Source organism: Photinus pyralis, unplaced genomic scaffold (assembly GCF_008802855.1).
Source record: "Photinus pyralis isolate 1611_PpyrPB1 unplaced genomic scaffold, Ppyr1.3 Ppyr1.4_LG2, whole genome shotgun sequence".
In the NCBI taxonomy this organism is placed as follows: domain Eukaryota; kingdom Metazoa; phylum Arthropoda; class Insecta; order Coleoptera; family Lampyridae; genus Photinus; species Photinus pyralis.
The window spans coordinates 16899382-16923896 of record NW_022170403.1 but is presented as its reverse complement, the minus strand read 5'-3'; the positions used below and the strand labels follow the sequence as shown (position 1 = coordinate 16923896).

General features: G+C 36.0%; 3 protein-coding genes across 4 annotated transcripts in view; 1 reads left to right on the top strand and 2 right to left on the bottom strand.

Annotated features, from left to right (window-relative positions):
• LOC116163850 (putative helicase mov-10-B.1) overlaps positions 1–6430 on the bottom strand; it is a 6560-nt gene extending 130 nt beyond the window's left edge. The window contains exons 1-14 of the mRNA XM_031477980.1: positions 6098–6430; positions 3611–3708; positions 3440–3560; positions 3186–3378; positions 2929–3053; positions 1648–1769; positions 1485–1598; positions 1322–1439; positions 1085–1269; positions 839–1030; positions 636–780; positions 300–442; positions 129–251; positions 4–77 (exon numbers count right to left, since the gene is read on the bottom strand). Of these exons, the coding sequence (XP_031333840.1) occupies positions 4–77; positions 129–251; positions 300–442; positions 636–780; positions 839–1030; positions 1085–1269; positions 1322–1439; positions 1485–1598; positions 1648–1769; positions 2929–3053; positions 3186–3378; positions 3440–3560; positions 3611–3708; positions 6098–6112 (1768 nt within the window). The 5' untranslated portion in view covers positions 6113–6430. The remainder of the gene's footprint in view (positions 1–3; positions 78–128; positions 252–299; positions 443–635; positions 781–838; positions 1031–1084; positions 1270–1321; positions 1440–1484; positions 1599–1647; positions 1770–2928; positions 3054–3185; positions 3379–3439; positions 3561–3610; positions 3709–6097) is intronic.
• Positions 6431–6878: 448 nt separating this feature from the next.
• Positions 6879–8051, bottom strand: LOC116162784 (elongin-B-like). Of its 2 annotated transcripts, none has more exons than XM_031476489.1 (4): positions 7888–8051; positions 7703–7836; positions 7509–7653; positions 6879–7462 (listed from the first exon to the last, which is right to left on the bottom strand). In XM_031476489.1, exons 2-4 carry the CDS (start codon positions 7782–7784, stop codon positions 7351–7353), a joined length of 339 nt encoding a protein of 112 aa, XP_031332349.1. In that variant the 5' UTR covers positions 7785–7836; positions 7888–8051; the 3' UTR covers positions 6879–7350. The 2 variants fall into 2 exon arrangements, with proteins under 2 accessions (XP_031332349.1, XP_031332348.1); XM_031476488.1 differs by having other exon boundaries at positions 7703–7796; positions 7888–8049.
• Positions 8052–8448: 397 nt separating this feature from the next.
• On the top strand, positions 8449–24268 carry LOC116162783 (bromodomain and WD repeat-containing protein 3). Its single transcript, XM_031476486.1, has 20 exons — positions 8449–8732; positions 8782–8840; positions 8890–8919; positions 8969–9028; positions 9082–9328; positions 9378–9538; positions 9593–9924; positions 14075–14392; positions 14438–15084; positions 15137–15269; positions 16024–16128; positions 16178–16358; positions 16404–16655; positions 16704–16925; positions 16977–17188; positions 17411–17577; positions 17626–18025; positions 18077–18327; positions 23022–23173; positions 23225–24268. The coding sequence occupies exons 1-20, from the start codon at positions 8687–8689 to the stop codon at positions 23975–23977; spliced, it is 4728 nt and encodes a 1575-aa protein (XP_031332346.1). The 5' UTR covers positions 8449–8686; the 3' UTR covers positions 23978–24268.
• Positions 24269–24515: the final 247 nt, after the last annotated feature.

The window sequence follows — 24515 nt, the reverse complement described above, 5'->3', positions numbered from 1 at the left end:
CGCCTGCTTCGGGTTCCATTGCTTGGGCAGCTTCATCAATAAAGAGATAATTTGGTTTCAAACGGTCATTCTGGTACCTAAGACAATTATATGAAAAAATGTTCGCTGCAAGCATTACATTTCATCACCTTCCGCTTAAAATTAGTGTTGTAACAATGACTCGGTACTTCATTAATTCGAATCCTCTTGGTTTGATATATTCGCCGTCCACATAGTTACTATAGCCCTTGACATCTTCCGGTACCGTGTCCCTAAATAATTAAGAGGGCAAGTTGCACACAAGAACACACTTCACTTACCATTCTCTGGTATCCGTGTGTACGCGAATCAATTCCTTTTCGGTTAAGCGTTTTGATTGGATTAGTTTACTTGCCAACATATCACAAGCTGCATTTGCAGGAGCGCATACTAAAATCACCACCCCTGGGATTTTCTTGACTAGCTTTAAGTTTAAAGGTGCTACATTACTTTACCTAGGTATGTTATAAAAAGGGTAATTTATTGAATTTAAGTAGAGCAAAATTTCCTGTTCCCAATAAATTTGTTATTATATAAGTTGGAAGAGAAGGAGACAATAGAAGTGATTTTGATCTGAATTACCAATTACAGCTTAGGAACTACAACCATTTAATTACCTGTAAAATAGCTTCCACAATGGTTATAGTTTTTCCGGTTCCAGGGGGTCCAAAAACTATATATGGTGCAAAATTACTTCTAAATAAAATACTTTCAACAGCACTTCTTTGCTCTGGATTTCCCCTAATAGCAGGATTAAAAAACCTGAAAATACGCTGTTAAATAGACATTTACTTCCGATTTCATCTATTAAATCTATTACTCAGTGTCCGGTAAACGTCGGCCAGCCAAAATACCCACATTTGATATAATGTTATCAGGGAATAAGTAGTTGGTCATACCGCTACTGACGCAATGATCCACACCGTTGTGCATTCTTTCATAGGGAAGCCGACCAAGTTTAAAGGAAACGTCAATTTCTGCATCAGGATTACTCCTAATATATTCTATAAGCCTAAGAAATGCAACAAGATAAAATTTAAAAGCACACAAATGCAAGAAAACGTACAACTCGTCTACACCTTGAATGTAAATGCTCAAATTATTTACTCTTGATATCACTCCTTTATAACCAATATGATCTCCATGCAATCTTAGATTAACAACATCCCCCCTAATGAGAGAAGGCCGTTTCTCTGCCAAACCGGGAACTTCCAATTCCAATAAGGTCTTCTGTATAACTGTGATATTAACCTTTAATTTTACATATTTAATTACTTTATCAGATTTAATGGCATGGGTATACATTTTCCATATTATATCGCTGTAACATTAACTCTGCTCCCTTTTCATCAACCCACAGAGCAATATGAAAGAAATCCTTATAATTATGTTGTGTCACATAGCCGGGATGTAATAAATGCCTACAACGTTGGAACTAAGGACTGCATATATAGGACATAACTTACTCAACATGTCGCAATGAAATATCTTCTTCGGGCGTTATGCTCTGATATCTTGTAATTCCCATCTTAACGATTTTATCATATTTTGGTGGAATGGTAAAAGTGTTTTGAAACGGACTACAAAGTTCTGATGTTCATTAAACAATTATAAACACCCATCTCTTACATTCTGACCAATGGCTCATTCCATTCACTTATTTCTTGATGCCATAATGCAGATGTGAAAGGACTTTTGCTTGCAACTGTCACCTCTTGATTAAATTCCAATGCTCCAATAATGTTAATAAGCTACAAAGGAATGAAGTCATGAAAATATTTTTGGAAATTTTCTTACTGCAAAAAGTGTTGTGATCAAAGCAAGTGGTCTTTGGTATATTAAGGAGACCTATTTTATCAAAAGCATATTGAAAATCGTCGGAAAACGTTAGAAATCTTGGTAGTCAAATAGTAATCATGATATTTATTGGAAAATTAAGGAATTCCAATGCTAATCGTACCAAAAAGTTACATACATCACTTTTTCAGTATTCTCTACTGAAATACATTTTTGGCGAATTGCTGGACTCATTTCCTCGATCACGTGTCTCAACCATGAACCTTCGCTACATGATAGCTTAATAATAATAATACTTTTATTCATCTCATGACATCAAGTTGGTGAACCAATGAAAATTAACGAAGTAGAGAGAGAGAGGATGAGCTTTGCACGCAATTACTCATTTACGTTTGAGCCGTAGAGCGAGTAATAAATTCTGGTTTGAGCAGTGAAGGTGAACAGATTCTGGTCTTAGGAGTCGACCTGGTCAGATCAAACCATATACGTTTAGTATATTATATTATTTAGTATAAACAAAGTGCTATTCACCAAATTCCATACACATTTTGCCGCGCTCTACATAGTGCCACAAATTAAGAGAAATATACAATTCCGTGTAAAGTGAAATTGCGATAAAGAAAACTGTTAGCAAAGTCAGATTCATTTTGTGCCGCTAAAGTTAAAATTAATCAAGGTGAAAAGTTTACGAAAGGAATTTCCCACACAATAAACCTTTAATTCAAGAAACAGTTAAAAACGAGATTATGCTAGTGCTTGTTTCTTTTGCCAACCCAAAATTTGTACTGACCAGAAAGATCAACAAGCGAAATTCAATCGATCATTATCAAAGACATTCCATTCAAAGAGCTGTAGTTGGAGTTATTCATACTTCCATTTATTAACGTGCAGGTGGTAAAAAAAATGAAGCTAATACTGTTATTAAATTTGTGGTTTTGCTGTTTTGGTAGCATCTATTGAATAGATAGTAATTGAAATTAGGCTTCAATTGATTTTCCACATAGTACATACATTATACAGGGTGGTTCGAATTCGTGGCTCACCATTGGGATTTCCATAACGAAATTCTGATTCTTTGAAAATATATGAAAATGGTCTAAACTTTATACTCACCATTTCTCGAGATATAGTAAAATTTTCAAGACGTTCGGTCTGCAGATGTATAGCTACGGGCATGGCGAAAGTACTCACTTTTACACGATTTAAGTTGAATGTAACTTTAAAACTGTATGAGGCATCTAAAATAATTGCACCATTATTATATATAAACACAACATAGTGACGTGTTAAAACGAAAGCTTAAGAAATGCGATTGATCTGTAAATCAATCAACCACCATCAGTATTGCAAAAATAACACCTCTCTCTTACTTGGTTCAAGTTGTAAAATAGTATTTTCTGTCATTTTTCCTTCAAAATCCTCCAATTTAAAATTATTATTTGGATGTAAAAGCATTGTACCCATTAAGAAAATACTTTTAGATCGCTGCTTATTTAATACAGTGAAGATATAGCTGATCCCATTGTTTTGTACCATTTCATCTCTAGCACGCTGTTCCAACACCTGAAAAATAAAAATCAAAGGCATCTGTAACTTAATGTTACAGACTCGGTTACAGACTTACCGTCATTCCATGACGACCCTTTTTTTCTTCAAACTTATACACCAAATCATTTCGATTCGTTTCTATGTTATGGAGTTTTACCTCAATTTCTATGCCATTTCGGTTCTTGACAATTGCTCGTCTGTATAACACAATTAAAGCAATAGGCATTACCTTATACTGACTGTTTACCTATATTTAGTCCACTCAAATAATGCAAAGTTGAAGCGATGTTGAAGAGAACCTTTGTGGTTTGGAAGATCCTCCTTGCAAACACATATATCGCATCCCTGTGGAAAATTGTACCATATTTTAGCAAGGCTATTAATATTATTATTATATTTGAGATTATTAAGCAACTACTCAAATTTAAAATTCCAGTGATATAGTGAAATACTTTTCTCCTTGCAAAATAAACCTTGACAAAAAGAAAAACATGAAGAAGCAAATAAAGTACGAATAAATTAGAAAATTCTAAGTTGAAAAAATCTTGTTAGTTTATTCATACTGTTGTGTAAACAACGTATTGTTTGGGCTTGGCCAACACATACAGGGTGTATGTGGAATACCACTTTTTGTAAGCTTAAATACAGTTGCTGGTTTTGAATTAAACACCGAGTTCCAATTCTGATTGAAATCACCAGATAACACCTTTTAATACGCGCAAATACAACCAGATGTCCCTACATTTTAACATGTAATTTCACTTTTACAATTAAATAAATAAATTACAAGGCGATCAATTTAAATAAAACCAGTAATCAAATTTAAACTTACAAAAATTGGTATTCCACATATAGGGCGACCCATTATTATCAAGCCCAAACAATACGTCCGCCTATATCGATTTTGTTATCGCGTTGCGTAACCTGAAATTTCATTAGTTTCAAGATAAGCACGTGATATCGTCGATAAGAGAAGTTAAAAAAGAGAGGATAAAAGAGGTGCGCAGTTTATTTCAAAGCTGGCGTTATTCAAATTTGGTTCTGATTGGCTGTTTGTTTATGATATCATAAAAAATGTGATTTTTGGATCGTAAACTTTGTCGGTGGTTGTCCGACAGTATTTGTGAATGTTTTAAACTCTGCTTTTGACAGTCAGGCTGTTGGATGTTACGACGGCGTTCGTCTTTTTGATAGTGAAGTTTGTTTATTGAAGAAAGTTAAGTTGTTTGTACAGTTTTCCATGTTTTCAATTTCTTTATATGAGTGTAGGTAAATGAGAAATTCATAAGCCGAACGCTACATTGAATTTCTCATTTACCTACACTCCTAAAGTTAAGTTAATTTAATGTACGACGGAGGTCTGCTATTTTCTGTAACTGTTACTGATGTACAGGTAGGTATAGAAATCTTGTAAAGTTTTTCAGAATCTTTAAATTTGCAGTGTATAAGCATCATGTCATTCACAGGCGTACATTTGAACTACTGTCGTAGATAAAATAGTGGAGCTGTACTCGTCCTTTTTTGTTATACTTAATTCCAAATTTTTTTTATGACAAATTAAAAAACACTTCTTAAGTTTATTAATTGATCCCTGATTAGAAGAGAACGTGGCATAAATGAGTTTTATGGACTTCTTATCTTTAGTAGTATAAATTGAATCCAGTTTATGGTTGATGCTATATGTAATAGAGAGTCAAAGTGAGACTGGGCATCTGTTCACTCTCCTCTCTAAATTCAGCAAATGTAGGTACCTAAGTGATGGATCATTCTTTCAAAACATGAACGTTTTGGAGCTTCCACACAGATGTGACAATGTAGTAAAATCAAATCAAATGATCTTTTTACTTGTCATAAACTATAAAGTAAAACATCCATTGAGCAAATTACAAAAAACAATTAAACAGAAAAATTTACAGTGAACAAAACCATATACTTAGGTACTCAAAATACCCAACAAAGCAGTATTGCTACTATCTCTACAGGTAAATGGCACTAACACAGAAAAACAATGGCAGTAGGTACCAATTTCTGTATCCGCTATGTATGCTTTCAATTAATACACAAATACCTATTAACAAACCTATAACGAATTTGAAGCTGTAAGCTGCTCACATCCTGGAACTTTACAAATTGCTACAGAAACCGAAACAGAAATGCTTAAAAAAGCGGCCAGAATCAATCTATAAGATACATTAATCATGTGACGATAATTAGAAGAATTTAAAAAAACGGATTGGCTAACATCCATGCTATCTGGGTGCTTTGGTGAACAGTACCCTCATATTTGATGCTCCTCTGTTTAAGATTAGGAATGGTTCATTAGCTAAATGAATCTACCTATGAAAATAGGTGCATACGAGGGTGCATTATTTAATCGGTTATAATTATTTTACAATTTTATTTATCAAGCGGCAGAGCAAAGCGTTTATTATGGGAGTCTGTCTGTGAACATAATAACTAGCTAACGCTTAAACCGATTTGGTTCAAACTTTGCACAGTTATATGTCAGATATAACCAGCCCATTGAAAATTGCTCAAATCCACACAAATCACACCGCTCTGCCCCTTTTCTAGAACCCCTTTACACCATGGTTTATTTATTTATGAACTTGTTGTTGTTACCTCAATCACAATGTTCATGTATTGAACTTTTCAAAAAATCTTTCAAAACGGTAAGTAATATACAAATAACAATTTAGATGCACAATACATTCATTTGAAATGAAGTACTTACCGACCTACTGCTCATAGTTACAGATCTTGTCTACCAAACGAAACACAACTAAACAACTAACAACATCTAAAACAGGATAATCACAGACCATAGGATAATTACAACAGGCATATGACACAATAAAATGCTGTATCAGCCACTATCTGTTAGTGATAAGCAGTATTGGCACCACCTCTAGTGCATTTTCCTCTTCTATTGTTAAATGACAAATGTGAAAGTAACGAATCATTTATTTGTCGTTAGTCTGATAAGATAAACAAAAACACTTTTTTTAGTACCTACACGAAGGTTAGTTCAATTTGTGTTTGAATAACTAACCTCCGTGTACTGAATGTCAAGGTTATGTGTGTATGACGTGATAGGAACATTGCAATGAATAAAGCTTGGAACTATTCTTTGATGCATATGAACTATTTGATTAAATTCAAATAACAAAACTACATTTGATGATGATGATTGATACATATGGTGAGCTTCCAATATGCACTATACAATGCCACCGTTCTCAGTGATGTGAGAGAAACAATTTAAAAAATGTGAAACAATAAGAGCAAGGACCTTTGGACTAATGCCATAGTCATAAAAACAATTATTCACCACATCACTGTACCCCTTACAAAAATTATTAAAGCGTGTATATATGTACTGAAGTAATACTTTTCCCATGGTGCTAAAAATTACGTCAGTTATTCCGATCCTGAAAAAGGGGAATCAAACTGATATGAATAATTATCATCCAGTTTCAATATTATATCCATATCTCGTGCATAAAAAAATTATGTCCAACTGTCAAACCTTAATTTATTAATCTATCCTTACCAAAACCATTTACATTTGTTAAGATTCACAATAATTGTTATAACTTCTCGTAAACATCAACAAATTGCATTTATAAAGCCTAAAAAATTCCAAATATTCAGATTTAGCATTGGTAACTGGTTTTACAAAAATGAGCTAAAGCAATACAGCTCTTCCACTACTATATACTCGCAAAAACTGTACATATAATAAATACATTCATATGGAGAAAGTACTCAATAGAGACTATTATTAAAGCTTGTAAACTAGGACTTACTAAGATTTAGAATGCATCATAGACTTTAGTCTATAATGTTGATCTGATTTTATGTTGCCATTTTTAAATAATAAACTGAATATGACAATCGTTAAATTAATGGTTAAAATAAAATTATCTATTTTGGTACTGAATGTAAGGAATAAATTCAGTTCTGAGTAATAATGTACAATGGAGTTTAAGAAGATTGTTCTTGACCGTTGCTTTCTTGAGATTTCATAACATCAGGTAGATCAGGTGGTGAAGAATAAGGAGTTAATTCTAAAGGCTCAAATGCGCCGTTCTCATCTCTGAAAACTAGATAGTATCCAAGCTCATTTATTTAACAATATATACCTGACAGCTAGACCAACAGTTGCAGGACTTTGAGCTTTGGCGGTTGTTGAAGAAAGTCCGTAATCTTGCAGCATCTTTACATCCTCCATAACAGCATTTTCTTTGTTGAATAGTTGCTGGTTATGAGGTGCCACTTTCAAAATCCCTTTAAACAGTATTTTTACTTATAACATTAACCATCTGTGTGTGCCTACCTTCAATCATTTTCTTTAATTCTAAAACCGTTGTGGTATCCTTTGCGTCTGTAAATATAGTTAGCTTTTTTCTTCTAATCATTAAAAATACATCCTAAAATTTAAATTGTGAGGTTAAGTTTGTGTTGTTATACCTACATAACCATTATAAATATGACATTAACGAAAGTGAAATTATCACTTACCATTTTTGTGGTTGTTGGGGATTATAGGGTGTATTGTATTTTGCTTTGTATTTCGTTTAGGCACTCATTAATTACAGAAGAAATTTATAAAGGATTGCAGACAGTAGAATTTATAAAAGTGTAGCACCACCTGTCAGGCACTAAAGCAAGTACACCCAGAAAACAACTGCACTAATTACGTAGTGCAGGGACGCATTGACTCTAGAAAGGGACGATCTTAGATCATATGTCCCGCAAAGAGTTCAATTATTCAATATAACTTTCAAAATCGAGACAGTGGACTGAAAATAATGGACGCTATATTTGCCTGACATAATTTCTAAAATCAAGTAAACATAAATTTCTAATGATGTTAAAATTTATATTTGTATATGTTTTGTTTTTATTGAGTAACCAAATAAGCAAGTTACTCTGCTCCACTCTGTGGAATTAAATTGTCAGTGTCATGGATAGAGTTGAAGAAATACAAATACATGTATTACCTACACTCTTACTTTGCTGTACAAAATATTATCTTTGTCCAATACTACAATGCCAATACTCTACATTTATTTAGAAAAAGAAGTATTGAAAAATCTATAAAAAGTGAAATAATCTATTCAAAACTTAATCCGTCACTGTTAGTCAGGTTTGCCAACTATACAACTGTAAACGGTCAGTACAACCAGCTTACCCCATAACAGTTGTTTTCTAACCTTAAAGAATTTTTTCAATTGATTTAAATAACGTACAAATAAGTCTAAACTTACAATGTGTAAATATAAATAAAAACATTGATAATAAATAAGATATATTTAAGATGAGTTCTGAGGCAGGTACGAGCAAAGGCAATGAAATTGTTACAGGTATCACCTATACCTGTTAAAAACCTGAATTAATTTTATTTATTTTTAGAATTGTATTTTCTTATACAGAAATGTTTATCTGTTAGTCCCTTGAAAGAGACACATCAGGTATGTATTGGTTTTTCAGGAGCTATCTCTGAAGAAACTTCTTTTCCAGATGCTCGTAAAGGAGTTGGAAAGTTCAAATGTAAGTAACTATACAAGGAACATGTTAAATACAACATTATTTTGTTTAGATATTACCAAATCGTCTTGACTGGAAAGGAAATGAGCACAGGCGCAATTTAGCAGAATTGGTAATCTTTTCATTGACCCATTTGTTTACTGAATTTTCACTCTTACAATTTAGGAAAAACACTATCCTCACATAGGGCCAGACTACTTATTAAAAATTTGTTCGCGCCTCGGATGCATTTTAGACAGGGAGTTACCACCCAGCATTAAACGAGCTCCATCGTTATTAGGTGCAGGGAGACAATCGTTATTAAGACGTACTGACCACAAACGATGTAATAACGCCCAACTGTATTATGCTGCGCGAATACATGGGAAACCATTACTGGACCCGCCATTCCTCAAAAGCACACATAATATAGGTATAATGCTATTTTATTTTGCCGAAAAACCACTTAGTATTTGTTTCAGTAAATGTTTGTATTGGCCGACAAATGTCTGGTCCAACAACTCGACATTTAGTAGTCGGTTCAAGTAGATATGCAAATCTTCAACTACAAAGGAGAACTTTGGGCCATCTGTCTGCCGTTTATTGCCTGCTGTTTGATCGTACCGGAAGATTTATTGTAACTGTATGGTAGTAACGAAAGTGTTTAGAAGCTCTTCCTAGAATTTCAATTTTACAGGGTGCAGATGATCTGTTAATCAAAGTGTGGTCGTCTACGACGGGACGGTTACTTGCTACCTTTCGCGGGGCCTCATCGGAATTGACAGATATTGCGATCAATTTGGAAAATACCCTACTGGCGGCGGGGTCAATTGATCGGATCCTACGTGTTTGGAATTTGCAGTTCGGTTATCCTGTGGCAGTGTTGGTGGCACAAGCTGGAATTATTACATCTGTGAACTTTTGCCCGTCATCACGTTGGGATGTTCGGTATTTAATTAGTACCAGTACGGATGGTTCCGTTGCCTTTTGGTCCTACAGTCTTGATACAGTGGGAAAAGCAGTTTTTGTGTATGTATAAGTATAGCGTAGAGAATAGAATAGTGAGATGACCTTATGGACCATAAGGAAATCTGTGACCGTTGCAGATTGCAAAACTGGTTGATATTATAAACTATTAACACAGGGATTAAGTTGTGGTCGCATTTTTCAACCCCAAAGGCGAAATTGCCACGTTGCTGAGGCAGGCTGTCGCGTTTCTTGCGGCAAAAAAAATTACCTAAATGAAATTTATTTCATTTTGTTGAATGTGTAAATGTTTAGAGCCGCAGATTTTCGTATTGTGTTCCGCTTTCAGCGTTATATTTTTTAATTGAATAACCATGACTCAAGTGGAATGGCAACAAACAAATGAGTAACTTATACATTTAATAACTAAATATCAAATGACACAAATGCTACAAGAAAATTACTTTTGCTACAGTTCTGTAAGAGCCTATAGCATTTTTGCTCAAAGTAATTTTTTCCCAGTTTAAACCCTGCATTAAATTGTCTTCTTACACTGCAGAAGTGGAGAGAAAGGAAAGTGCTGGGTCTCAACAGAGCATGGTTGTAGCCAAGGCTGCTGTACTAACCGAACCCACTAGATATATGCCCAAAAACCCATGCCTAAGTCCGGACTTGAACCAGGGACCTTTAGTGCTGAGTACAGCAGCCACTTCACTATGCCATTGGAGGTTTGTGAAAGTTTTTGAGCAGATTTATTTTAATTGAGGAGCATTTTGAAGCATTAATGGTTGCCCCCAGTAACCTATGTTTCTTCTTCCTCTCTGCACCCTCTATACAGTGCGTCTATTTCAAGGCCCCATAGTTATATGTGCGATTCCACATACCGGTTGAGATCCTATAAAAGGTAACTGTCCATGTTCTTTAGCTACTTGGTGGGTCATTTCGTTATCCCTTAATAACAGCAGACTGCCTGGATACCCATATTAGTGAGGTTATTATGTTCTGCCAGCCGGCTGAGGTTTTGGATCCACTTCAGCCAGAGTTCACCTCTTGCTTCCCCAGCACTTTTATTCCTGGCTGACTGCCAGGAACTATCGAGATTCTCCTGTTTTCTAGGTTCTTCACCAACACCAACGTTTTTTAAACGCTGCGGAGGAGTAGCAGGGTACGCTACCGTGTCGTGGGCACAACAGTTAAGTCGCTCAGTAGCGCTACCGAGTGGCGTGCGACGTATTTCGCCGGGCGCCGACAGGTGACCAAGCTGAAATAAAATAGCTGTCTTTTTCAGTGCATAGAGATGGACGCTCTCCTCAAATTAGACACTTTCTATTGCCGTCCATATAACCAGCTAAAACACTTTTAACCATTACATAATGTCCTTACTGTGCGTTTTAAATGTATCCATCTAAGTAGTACCGGGGTAACATCTTCTCAAATTTTGTGACAGTATTGCGACAATCCCCATGATTTCCCTATGATTGCTGCGATTGCGACCACAATTCGGCGATTGCGATGGGATTGTCGGATTTTAGAGGATTGCATTGTGATTGCATGTGATTATGAATGATTGCAGACGATTGTAAATGATTGCAGGTGATTGTGGGTGACTGACAAGATTTTTGGTAGCTGCTCAAGTTGCTATACACGGGCATTACCTAAGCAAGAAACATATTCATTTATGTTGGCTATTAGGGAATTCTTAGTTGGTAACAGGTACTTTTAAACACACAAATAAGAAGTTAAAAAGGTAATCGTAAACCTCGTCGTAAACGATTTATAAAAGCGCATTACTCGCGCATTACAATTGCATTCATTTCCCATACTGTAAGATGCAAGCAAACTTAAACTTAATTTCGTAAAAATCCGGCCACAAATAAGAAAGTTAGCGTTGCACATGTGCAATTCATTTTTGACTTGCTGCTTCAATTTCAGTTTATAAAAAGAACCCTACCCTAAAATTTCAGGGTATTTCTGGGCATGCACAAAACAAATTATTTGATTTGGCATTAGTTTCATCTTTATTCGAGATGCCTACATACAAAATTTCATTTAAACAACAAATAAAAAAAATCCAATTGCGCATGACCCCAACATATTTTTTGACTCGGCACTAGTTTTACTTTAGTCGAGGTCGCCATCTACATCTACAGCCTACATAAAAAGTTTCATTTAAGTATTTAACAATTAAAAAAATGGATTACGCAAATACAAAAGCTATCGTCCACACGGACGGACAAACAGACAGACAGATACACTGACAGACGGGCATACAGACAGACAGCAATACAATACAATCTAAAAAAAATGGGTTTTTTACTTTTTTCGTAAGCGGCACAGAAAAAATTCCTTCCTTGGTGCAAACCTTGACAGCATAACGAACCAATAGCGAAAAGAGTAGAAAAACTTGGGACGGACGGGCAAGGTGGCCACAATAGTAATTTTTTTTTATTTTTGTGGAAATGTGCTAAAAAGAAGAGTATTTCAATGGAACAAGTTCTATGCAATCCGATAAATCTAATAGGGGGTGGCCCACTCAAATCACACATACCGAAAGACAAACTAAGTGGCATGTGCTCTTTTTGGGCCAATGTTAAAAAATGGCACAACCAAATTTGAAAACATTCGCTCGCTTACAGAGATACAAGGGAAAATCAAAAATTGTCAATATAAGAATGAAAAGAGACACGAAAAATGTTTATTACAAAATTACTTGCTGGGTAATCTGTCGTTTTCAAAATAGGTTACATGTACGATGTCCGCAAAAAAGTTACTGGGCTTAACCTCATTTTTTAAATAAAACACCCTGTATGTTAATCTAAAAAGATAGCATATTAACATGTTCTTTTTTAATATATAACGCAATCGCAATAGATAGGGAAAACAAAAAATTCAAAATTATTAAAAAAGAATTAAGACATTTAAGAAAGGTTCAAATATTAAAAAACAACAAAAATTAAACATTTTGAAATTTTTTGAAAAATCTAATATTGCACTTTTTTAAATTTCTTTAGTGTTATATTTTTAGAAAGTGAATGTAATATCCTCTTTTTCGAATGAAATATACAGAGCACTCCACTAAAAAAAATGACGTTAGGTCTCGGGTTAGGTCAGGGGTTAGGTTCTATAACTTTTTTACCTGATCCCGTACACTTATTTTAAAACGGCACATTATTCAACAGTCTTATAAAGAAACTTGTAAGAAAAATCTTGCTATATCTTCTTTAATAAATATAGGTTCATTCTGAGATTTACAATTTTTTGAATTTCCTACGTCCATTTTTAAATTAAAATATTTTAATCAAAAAATAACTTATTAAGAATCTCTTTTTTTGAAATTTTGTATTTATCAAATCGTTTGACCTTTTTTGAGCCCTTTTTGAATCATCCTTAGTGATTTATATTTTTTAAAAGTTAATATGCTACATTTGTAGATTATTAAGCGGCAGAGGAAAGCGATGTAAGCTTTATAGGGAAGTTGATGGTGTCCGTATGTACGTCCGTGAACACCATAACTGCCAAACGCCAACCTTTGCACAGTTAACATATATACCACATGTAACAAGGCACTTGAAAATGAGTCAAATCCAATGATGCGTAGGGTTTACTCCGAGGTGCTGTGCCGCTTTTTTAGATCCGCTTTAGGGGTTTATTAAGTAGTACAGGGCTTTCCATTTAAAAAAATAAAGTTAGGTGCAATAACTGTTTTGCCTAACCCCGCGTGGCTTGTGATTGTACCTAAAAACAGGCGAGGGCGTGCACGATTGCCAATGTGATTGTCAGATTGTCACAACGATTGCGGGATTGCGAATCTGATTGCGGGATTGTTTTAGGCGATTGTGAGATTGCAAACGCGATTGTGGGACTGTGAGGGAGATTTCCACAGCAATCAGAGGGATTGCAAGCGATTGCAGACAATTTGTGACACTATTGCGGGAAGATGTTACCCCCTCGGTAAATACCTACCGAGGAAGTACAAGAACTGCAACAAATTAAATTAAAGTTTAAACAAGTTAACCAAATTCGCTCTCATCTTCGGAGCGTTTTACAACCTAGAGAAATGACATCCCCTGTAATTTACACAATAGTACCTAAGTATATATGAAGGTATTTAACCTACCGAAACATTGACGTTGTTTCACTATTCTATACGCTATGTTACAAGCAAATAAATGCTATTGGTAGATATTATTTCACACTCATTTCTCTTGTGTAGCTCCAAACCAATAATATATCAAGAAAAAATGAGGCCAGGTCAAGCACAAATGATATGTTCCTCGTTCAGTCCGGGAGGCTTACTTCTAGCGACGGGATCGGCCGATCATCATGTTCGCGTGTACTTTATGCACGGTGACGAAGGTCCAAATAGGATTCTTGAGACTCAGGCCCACACAGATCGAGTGGATTCTATACAGTGGTCGAATCACAGTTTAAGGTTTATTTCCGGAAGTAAAGATGGCAGTGCTCACATTTGGAATTTTGAGTGTCAGCAATGGAAAAGTATACGCTTGTTAATGAGCACCACTTTGTCAAGGTGATCCACGGTCGATTTTGAAAATTCCTCACGTGTTAATTTTAGTGATGCCAAAAAACATGACGCAGAAGAGGATAAGAAGTTGAAAGTGACGATGGTTGCGTGGGATTGTTCAGATACTTGGGTTGTTACGGCAGTGAGTGATTATAGTTTGAAAGTTTGGAGAGCAGATAATGGGCATCTTGAAAGGGTACTTAAGGGTCATACTGAAGAAATTTACGTATTAGAATCGCACCCTCATGATAAGAATGTCGTATTGTCGGCGGGACATGACGGTCAATTATTCATATGGGATGTTTTTCAAGGGCGACAAGTAGCACATTTTATGAATAATATTGAAGGTCAGGGATACGGAGCAATCTTTGATGCAAAGTGGTCTCCTGATGGTACCATGATAGCTGCTACAGACTCTCATGGTCATATGTTAATATTTGGGTTCGGCTGTGGACATCCTCTTATGAAAACATTACCCACAGAATTATTTTTCCATACTGACTATCGCCCTTTAGTTCGTGACAATAATCATGTAGCGTTAGATGAACAGACACAAATTGCACCTCACCTGATGCCGCCCCCATTTTTAGTAGATGTTGATGGTAACCCTTACCCTCCGATGATTCAACAGCTTGTTCCTGGTCGCGAATTTTGTAAAATTGAGCAACTTGTGCCTAATATTGTTATCGGTAGTGAAGGTAGATTTTTGTTTACTTTTGAGACCTTTTTAAATTGTTTTGATCAAATTAGGTGTGCAAGAGGTCATTGAAGGTTTACCAGAAGATTTAGAAAGAGCTGCAAATTCCCAGCAACGTGAACGCGAAGTTGATGATGACGATCTTCAAAGTGTACCCCGTTCACCGAGAATTGCAGGGATGCGTAGGTAAGTTTTTTAATGCAACATTTTACCCTTTTTTAAGTGTTGCTAATAGGTATGTTACTTATTTTTATGTATTTATTACGTACTTGAAACCCTTGCAGCTAGTATTGATTTTATCATGTTTTCTCACAGTGAATTCTCAAATTTATGGATCAGTCAAGGTAATAAAAAAACTATTAATCTTGGTCAATGTCAATTAAGCCTCTTTGGGCAAAGTCAGGCTTTCAACTGTGACATTAATTCCACTATAAAACAGAATTTGTAGAATACTGTAAGGGTAAGGATACTGTTAGAGTTTTAAATTGTTTAAAGGTGTATGGCAAAAAAGGTGGAATCTTACAATTTGAAAAAAAAAGGTGATCTTGATAACTATGTGCAATTGTTTTTCTGATTGGACCGTTGCATTTGTGAGAAAAAATGCTTCATGTTTCCTAATTTGACCAACTTCGTAGCTGCAATAATAACAAAGTTAGCAGTAGTGCTGATTTCACATTGTATATTAAAAATCTGATACAACTGGACATCGAAAGATCCTTGAGATCCTCACGCATCCATAAGTTTTACAACTCACCTTAAGGGGTTGCTTCTGTCCTACCAAATTAGAATAGCTAGTAAAACAATTATACCCAAAATCGTCCTGAAACCTTCATTTTCATGCATACTTTCTGTCAGGAAATTTTAGTTTCCATGACAGAGGCAGAGCAGACTACGTTTGCAATTTGATTTGTATTAACAACTGATGTTCTCATTTTCCTAGATTTGAATATCTTGGGTTGGCCAAATTAGACCAAATAAAAGGAAATAAGAAGATCTTAGTAAAACCGCTTACAATTTCTGAGAGAGATAGAGCAAAAGACGTAACGTATGTATAATTTTGTTTATGGTACCATCAAACTAACAGTATTAATCAGGGAATCACTATGTGCCTTGGAGTTGGCAGAATATCGAAATCAAATGAAGAAACGTCCCCTAATGATAAATACTGCTACCACTACAGCTCCTGTTAACAATGCTCATAAAGGTCACAGACGGAGGGCAAGGGCGCTACGACGTGCAGAGTCAGTTGCAACTGATGGCACAGAGGGCGAAGTGGTAGGTAGGCGGTCCAATTTGCATATGCTAGAAATTACCTTATAGGAGTCGAATAACTCCAATAGTAGTGTAAGAAGTGATGATTCTGAAAACCATGAAGACATATCGACATCAGATTCCAGTTCGGAATGTTCAGAGTCGTCTGGGTATTCAGATTGGGTTGCCGAACACAGCGTTAATTTAGAGCCACCAAAGAGATCGAAACGCAGACAAACTACAACCAATGCAAAGAAGAAACAAATCAGTTCAGAACCCAATAATGTTACTGAAGAACCAACAACTGCCACTCCTAAACCTGTATGTATCTCCAACATTAAAGAGTGTGTGTTTTATGTGTTAGTTTAGGTAATAAATAATGCAAAAACAACAAAAGAACTTCCCGAAATATATAAACCTCTCGAATGGTTATCCGAAACGATGCCTTGTAAAGCGCCCTACTTCCCCCAGATGGGCGACGAGATTGTGTACTTCACTCAAGGTCACCAAATGTATGTTGAAGCCGTTAGGACTAAATCAGTTTACGAGACTAATCCCAAGGATTTGCCTTGGTCAAAAATGGAGTTCAAAGTGAGCTTAATTTTTCCCGCCAACTGTATTACTCAATGATAATGTCTTTAGGATCACGAATTCGTAAAAGTTGTTGGCATCAAATATGAAATCCGGCCACCCAGGTTATGTTGTTTAAAATTGGCGTTATTGGATTCAGAAAGTCGCCTTACTGGAAATATATTTACCATCAAATATCATGATATGGCCGACGTTTTAGATTTTCTAGTTTTGAAACAAACTTACGATGCGGCGATTTCTCGAACGTGGAATGCCGGTGACAGGTGATTATTTTTTTTAAATTGTGTAAGGATCTAACTTTTGCTTGGCGATTTGTTTGAAAGTGCTAGCGCATTTTTACAGAGTTGGCAAAATTAGATGCTTTACCTGTGGATGCTACCTTTTCTTTCCTAGGCATAATTCACATTTGAGAAATTAGAACTCATTTATCTTTAATAATAACAAAATCAACCAAACATAGCGAAATTATTTTGCATCTTGTTTAGATTTCGTTGCATGATTGACGATTGTTGGTGGATGGGCAAAATCGTATCCAAATCGCCATTGTCGGCCGATTCTCCAAATTCCCTCTTTATGAGTTACGAAATACAGTGGGATAGTGAAGAGTTTGAACGAATGAGCTCTTGGGATTTAGAGCCGATAAGGGAAGATAGTAAGTAACAATTCAATCTTATCAATTATGTAATCGTAAACTTTCCAGGATTGCCGGAAAATATGGGAGATCCTGTGAAAGTCTTGCCCGAAGAAATACAGAACATATTGTATCGTCCCCAAGCTGAAGAGTGGCCTCATGGTGATCGTGAATCAGCATGCAAAAAAATTTGTGAGGGTCTGGAAAAGGTTATGGGTCTTGCAATTGCGGAACCATTTCTAGCTCCCGTGGACCTGAGTCAGTACCCAACCTACGCTTACATTGTCGAGTACCCCATAGATCTGTCGACGATTAAAGCTAGACTTGAAAATAATTTTTATCGAAGAATTACTGCAGCTCAATTTGACGTACGTTATTTGGCGACAAATGCGGAAAAATTCAATGAACCGCACAGCATTATTGTTAAACGTGCTAGAATAATTAGTGAACTGTGCTTAAAGATAATTAAGTAATTATTTCGTTACAGTAATGCATGTATTCTAAATGTGTTCTGTTTAAGGAGTTATTCTGAAAATCTTGATGTTGGTGCAGTCTATCATCAATTGATGGATACTTACCAATCAACAGACAGTGAGGCTGAAGTTATACAATCGGGACCATCAACTAGCCGATCGCTAGCTTCTTTAATTACACGAAGATTACGACATCCAGATGACTGGAAACATGAAGCTCGTGCCTTATTAGAAACTTTATGGCGCTGTGAAGACTCTGTTCCATTTAGAACACCTGTTGATAACTTAAAGCATACAGGTACACTTTTCCAGAACCTTTTCTTGAAGTTAAAGATTCATGGGTAGTATACATTTTCTTCCGTGTGTGTTCTATACATAGACTGCCACTAAACCAAAAAAATGTGGGAAAATCAACTCTTAGGTTCAAGAGAAGAGTTTAAATAGCAAAGGTAGTCATGACTAAAGGCCGCTTTACATACTGCAATTCTTTGTGCAATACAGTTGCAGCAAGTTTAATTGCAAAAATACTGTACATGCAATAATTATTGCACTTTGGTTTTACACGCGGCAATTTTCTTTTTGCAAGAGTTTGTTACCAACATTCGCATTTAAAATTGAACTAAAAGCTTTATTCTATTCAAAATTCATCAGGTGTTGTTATAATTCTGAATGCGTTTTGAGTAAAAATGAATAGACACTTTAATCGAAAAAAGGCAGTCGCAGCTTCAATTTGTGTAGTAATAGTAGTAATAATAACAAAGTCTAGTTTCAACGTTTGGGAATTTTAGAACCTGGCGTTGTCAATACTTTCCCCCAAAATATCACGTGCAAGTGCAATAAAAATCGCGCGCGACCGCTAACCTGCAATTGCAAGCAATTGCAAGTGAATTGCCAAAATGAATCAGCTGTTTCTCAAACGCGCATGCTTCTGGGCAAGTTTTATTGCGTATTGCATGGTCTTGCATGAAGAATTGCAGTATGTAAAGCGGCCTTAAGGTTAGGCAAAAAAGTTGATATGGTTGCGGATGTATCCACTCAGGGTTGGACGAACATTTTGAAGTGACCTGACAAAATGAACTATATTAGCGGCCCGTATCTTAACGAAAGTAGAGGGACCGAGAAAATTTTTGGAAGCCATACCCAATTTTCATTCAAAAACCTGTTCAAAGCTTTTAAACATTTTTTTAATGGCGTAATATAAGGTAAATTTTTACATACAAGGTGTTACGAGATTCGCACCCACGGACAATGTGACTTAATTCTGAGACAATACTGAATAGAAAGCTCGTATTACATTTTTGCGATCAGACAAATAGGTTGGCCAGGCGAATGCATGGCAGTTGAAATCACCTGCTATCACCACGTTTTTAATGTGAGTTCTGATGCTTTGCCTGAGTCTCCACAGGTATGCTTCGAATTCTTGTAGATCTCTGTTTGATGAGAAGTAGCAGTTATATCCGATCATATCGTTTCCATCTTCCCACTTAGCTAGCACTTGAATGTTGATTTTTTTTATTGACGCGTCTTGAGTTTTATCAAAGAACTACGTTGTTTAAAATGGATCTATTTGACTCGCAGATCAATAGAAAATCCTTTGTTTTTCATGGGCAGTTAGGAACAGTAAATTCAACAACTTGTAGGATTTTAATGCCTATTTTTACAGGTTGCATCTCTTTTTCTCCTCTCCTCTACTATTAGATCTCTGTATTTCAGACACGTCTATTCATCGGCTTTGTGCCTTGCCATATCACATGCGCTTATACAGTGAATTTTTTTTAAATGCGAAGGAGTTTGCATGCAATGTAATTTCCCTATGTTCGATTTTAAAAAAAACACATCAATCTATTGAGTAGTTCAAATGAGTAGTAGATACACTTGACAACTGTCACATTTTTAAAAATACCGCCGTCCAATTTAATTACGAAATCGGTTAGGTTATTGCTTAGAATGTCAAGGAGGACACTTTGAACATTTATTGTAGTTGTTTGCGTTATTTATTTTCTTATTTTCTTCATTTATGTATTGAATAAATCAAATTAGTAGAATACCAGGTACACATGACCTACAAATAATTGAAGGTTGGTTCACAATGATTTGTGGTGTCAGTGCGTGACCTGTGAGGTCAAGTTATCGTAAGTTTAAGAAAAATGTATCCTAAAGTTGCTATGGCCTCACATCGCTTCTTTAAAAACATCTTACCGAGTGCTCTTCATCATAAAGACTGGAGTTGCTGTTCGTAGTCACACAAGTTGCGCGATTTGGGAATGTGAACCGCGCACACCTCATAGATTGATGTGTTTTTTTTTAAATCGAACATAGGGAAATTACATTGCATGCAAACTCCTATGTTCGCATTTAAAAAAAACGCACTGTATACCAATATTTATCCTTTTTGCAGTTTTGTGCCTCATGACAGTTTTCTCCCCAATTGAACGAACAGATTCCTTGTTTTAGTGCATTTTCCGACGCCTTAACTACTCCTACAATTTTCAAGAGTTTAGTTCGTCCTTTTTGCATTCGGTAGATGAATGAGTTCTTGCTTTTCCGTACACAAGACGCTAGTGACGGTATTTACCACACATGCAGTACGGTGATCACCAACGTGGCGAGCAGGGGGCATGTCATGAATTTCCCCATAAGCATTACATTATAGTGTTTTTATTTAATGCTTGTAGGTAGTTCCTCCTTTTGGTTTTACTATTATAGTCCATGCGTCCATTGTATGTCCTGCTCTTTTTTTATCACATCTCCTATTATGTGATTTGCTTTTACAGATCTATTGCCATTTGGTTCATCTATGAAGTTAAGCAGAAAGTGTACATGCACATTTTTGCTTGATATTTGTAGTTTTGGTACGCTCTGGATAAATCCTCCTACATCTGAGAGGCATTCCCTTATCCGCAACCTAGAGAGGCGTCCAATGAGTACCACGAGAGCAGATGTCGGTTCACATGTAGTGTCTAGTAAGAATACGATCTCTGAATTCATTTACTCTTAAAACGTCGTTTGTGTTCCTTTATCACACTAAATTACAACAAATTTTTGCTATTAGTAACATACTATCATTAAGTAATTGATTAAAATTTGATTTAAGTGGATCATCCTGTTGGAGTTAACAATTTATATGTTCAGATTAGTTCCCCCTTCATACTGACAAAAGGGTTTTGAGTATTACTTGGGATCCCAAATAAGTCAAGAAAAAATGCTCCATTGAAATTTTGTAATATGTTACCCTATTTACAGGCTGAATTAGTTCTATTGTCATATGTACATCTATTACCAGTGTTTTCATTGTGAAAATGTCGTTTGGGTTGTTTTGAATGTGGTCGCAGTATTCTAAAAGGTGAAAAAAATGACAATAAATTTAATTCGGCTCAAAAAAGGACCAATATCTTGATAAGTCCTGGTTTTAGTAAATATCATCGTAAGGTAAAAATGCTTCACATTTTAAGACCCAGTTAGCGTGAGTTTATTGAATACGTTGCCAAAAATGTGGTATTTTACGTTTGTACTTGCAAATATACTGTGTAATATATCTTTGACTTTGGATACTGTATGTTATGTCGTCTTGTACGGAGTTGTACCTTGTCTCAAATACGTGATGTGTCGCCACGCGCTATTTGTTCATTACATCACATTTTTGAAAGGGGTGTATTTTACAGTGGGCTTAATACAATAGTGACTGTAGTATGGTAAAGCAATAGCATGTCACGTTAATAGAAAGAAGTAGATAGGACTAAGAGAACTGTGTGACTTTTGCAGCTGGTAAAAATCAGTTTTTTTTAACCACGATAGCGCGCCTGCACTACAGATCAAGAAATTTTCGGATTTATGGCTCAGTGGTAAGTGCATTGGGTTATAAATCCGGAGGTCGGGTGTTCGAACCTGGGTTGAGGTGAATTTTTCATCTGTGGCGGAGATGGAAATTACCTTAGACCAGTTCTGAGCATTCTACCGGCTACTCCGAATTAGGTTTTCCTGCAGTTTTCCTAATTCGTAAGGTAAATACCGGAGTAGTATAGACCATCTTAAGACCTTCTGCAGAGGCACCTCTAAACAGCATTATGCGGGTCACTCTGTAATTGGGTGCATGCCTGTTGAGGGCCCAAAACAAGAGAGGGATAATAAAAAATTGTACCAATTTATTGATGTCAACATTCACTTGTTGGTGCAATGCAATAAGCAAGTTTATATTGTGTATATTGGACGCGTTTGTTGAATTTTAACTTTCCTCGTCACTGTTTTCGTTTTCCAGTACACATCTCGTGCTGCGAGTCTCCTGTTATTCTGTATACTTCCCTTAAAGAACGAAAAAGATTCAAGTTTCTGTCCATGTATAAATGCTGGTTCAAGCTGTAATGCGTACGTTTCAATTTCTAGCGCAGCTACCTTTGAAGTATATTTGAGAATTATATCTTGTTGCCACGATGCATTGTTTATGGCAATAACTAATTGGTCACATAATCTTTCGTTTAACGTGACCCCAAACTTGCACTTCCCGGCTAACGCGCGTAATTCACTCAGGAATTGTGTAATCGATTCTGAAACGTGTCGCAAAACTCACTCTTTATAATGATAATAATAATAATATTTAATTCATGTGCAGGCAGTACAGAAACAGCTTACAATCGTCATACAAACGGATGATTGCTGCCCCGCGTCCCTCTCTGTACCTCCGTCGTCTCGAAACGCCATTTCCTAGGAAAAATCCGTTTATCCCCAAACAATTTTGAATTTTACTGGAAAAATTAACACTTCGTCCCCGTCACGCGTCCACATAATCCGTATGGACCACTACAGGGTTAATCTTGTACCGTTTTAAATTTTTTTTCGTATCTCCTCTCCTTAGCCCGCTACTTTATCGGCGCGCGCCCTGGCCCCATTGCTACCACGTCGGACCTAAAAACAAAAAGTGTTATTTTCTTCTTGTATTATGTTTAAATTAAATAAATAATAATTAACGGCCATCAATCTCTCAAATTTCCATTGCAGATTATTATCAAGTGATTGATACTCCAATGGATCTTGGAACAGTCAAAGAGGATCTTCTTGGAGGCAACTATGAAACACCTCTTGACTTTTGCAAGGATATGCGTTTGATCTTTCAAAATTCGAAGAATTATAACACTAATAAAAGATCACGTGTAAGTATTTTAAACGAATTTAAATGTATGTAAACATACGGTTCCACTTAGATTTACGCAATGACAATAAGATTATCGGCAATGTTTGAAGAGCATATGACAAGGATTCTGTACAACTGGAAGATAGCGAGACGGCGATCCAGTACATCTCTAAAACGCAATCTGAAGAGAAGTCGTCGAAAAAAATTGAATAATCAGTCATTTAAAGAAAGTCCATCTGAAGAATCGTCGGCAGCTGAAGAGACGAAATCTAAAAGCCCGACACGAAACATGGAAGAAACAAATGGTCATGTTAGTGAGTTTCAGTTGAGTGAAAATAGTGAGGATAAGAATTCTAGTTCGAGGGAATCGTCTTGTTCATCATCAAGCAGTGAACAATCGACATATAAACCTTCCAGTTCAGGAATTAAAGTGAAACGCTTAGAGGGTACTTCCAAGCGAAAACCGGTGCTAAATTCCTACAAGAAAAACGTAGGGCGGCGGAAATCTTCATCGTCAGAGGCCACCAATACTGACGACAGTGAATTACCAAAGAGACAATCTGTGAAACGGAAAGTTAATAATTTAAGAAGCAGAGGTTCGACAAGTCGCGTCAGTTCAGACAGTGATGACATTAGAACTTCTTTGCGCAAACGTAGCATGAAAAGGCCACGTTATGTTGAAGATTCTGACAGTGTCGGTTCATCCGCAGCTCAGGAGAATGGGAACGATACCGATGATACTGATGCCGATGTCACTACAGTTAGTAGTAGGGGACGTGTTCGACGACTCACGCCACGTGCTAAAGCGCTATTGAAAAGATAGTTAAAGTTGAGATACAAACTTCTCTAAAAGCTAATGTGATGTTTTTAATATATTTAACGAATTAAAATATACTCTTGTTTTTAGATATATTTTTAATACACTAAATAATTTACTGTTACAAGGTTTTAATTTTACTCATTTTTGTACCAGTGTTTGTGTAAGTAAGTTTAACGTATGTGACCAACATCAGACCCGCACGAATTGTTGTAAATATGTTTTTTATTTCATAAGCGTTGTCTGTTTTCATTGTACATATTATCTCAAGTTTTTCAATTAAAAATTTTGTATTAAGTTTTGGATACTGTTTTGACCTTTTTGACGGAAATACACATTCTGAGGCACCCAGGAACCCAAATCAAACTAAATCTCGATGATCTTGGTCTGTCCTATTTCCGGCTGAACCAATTGGAACTAAATTTGCTACACACGTCCTTAGATCTAAAAGGAAGAGCTGTAAAGCTTTTGGGGAGAATAGCGCATGCGCAGGTGTTATCTACTAGCCACAGCAAATCTTTTTAAATACCGTTTCATTTTAAGA

Coding starts and splice junctions, on each gene's coding strand:
- LOC116162784 (XM_031476488.1), bottom strand. Junction 7,654..7,702: donor ATTAAAGAAAATGATTGAAG/GTAGGCACACAC, acceptor TACTGTTTAAAG/GGATTTTGAAAGTGGCACCT. Junction 7,463..7,508: donor ACTGTTGGTCTAGCTGTCAG/GTATATATTGTT, acceptor TCTAGTTTTCAG/AGATGAGAACGGCGCATTTG.
- LOC116162783 (XM_031476486.1), top strand. CDS start 8,687: ATGAGTTCTGAGGCAGGTACGAGCAAAGGCAATGAAATTGTTACAG. Junction 9,539..9,592: donor CCGGAAGATTTATTGTAACT/GTATGGTAGTAA, acceptor TCAATTTTACAG/GGTGCAGATGATCTGTTAAT. Junction 18,328..23,021: donor TGATAACTTAAAGCATACAG/GTACACTTTTCC, acceptor TTTCCATTGCAG/ATTATTATCAAGTGATTGAT.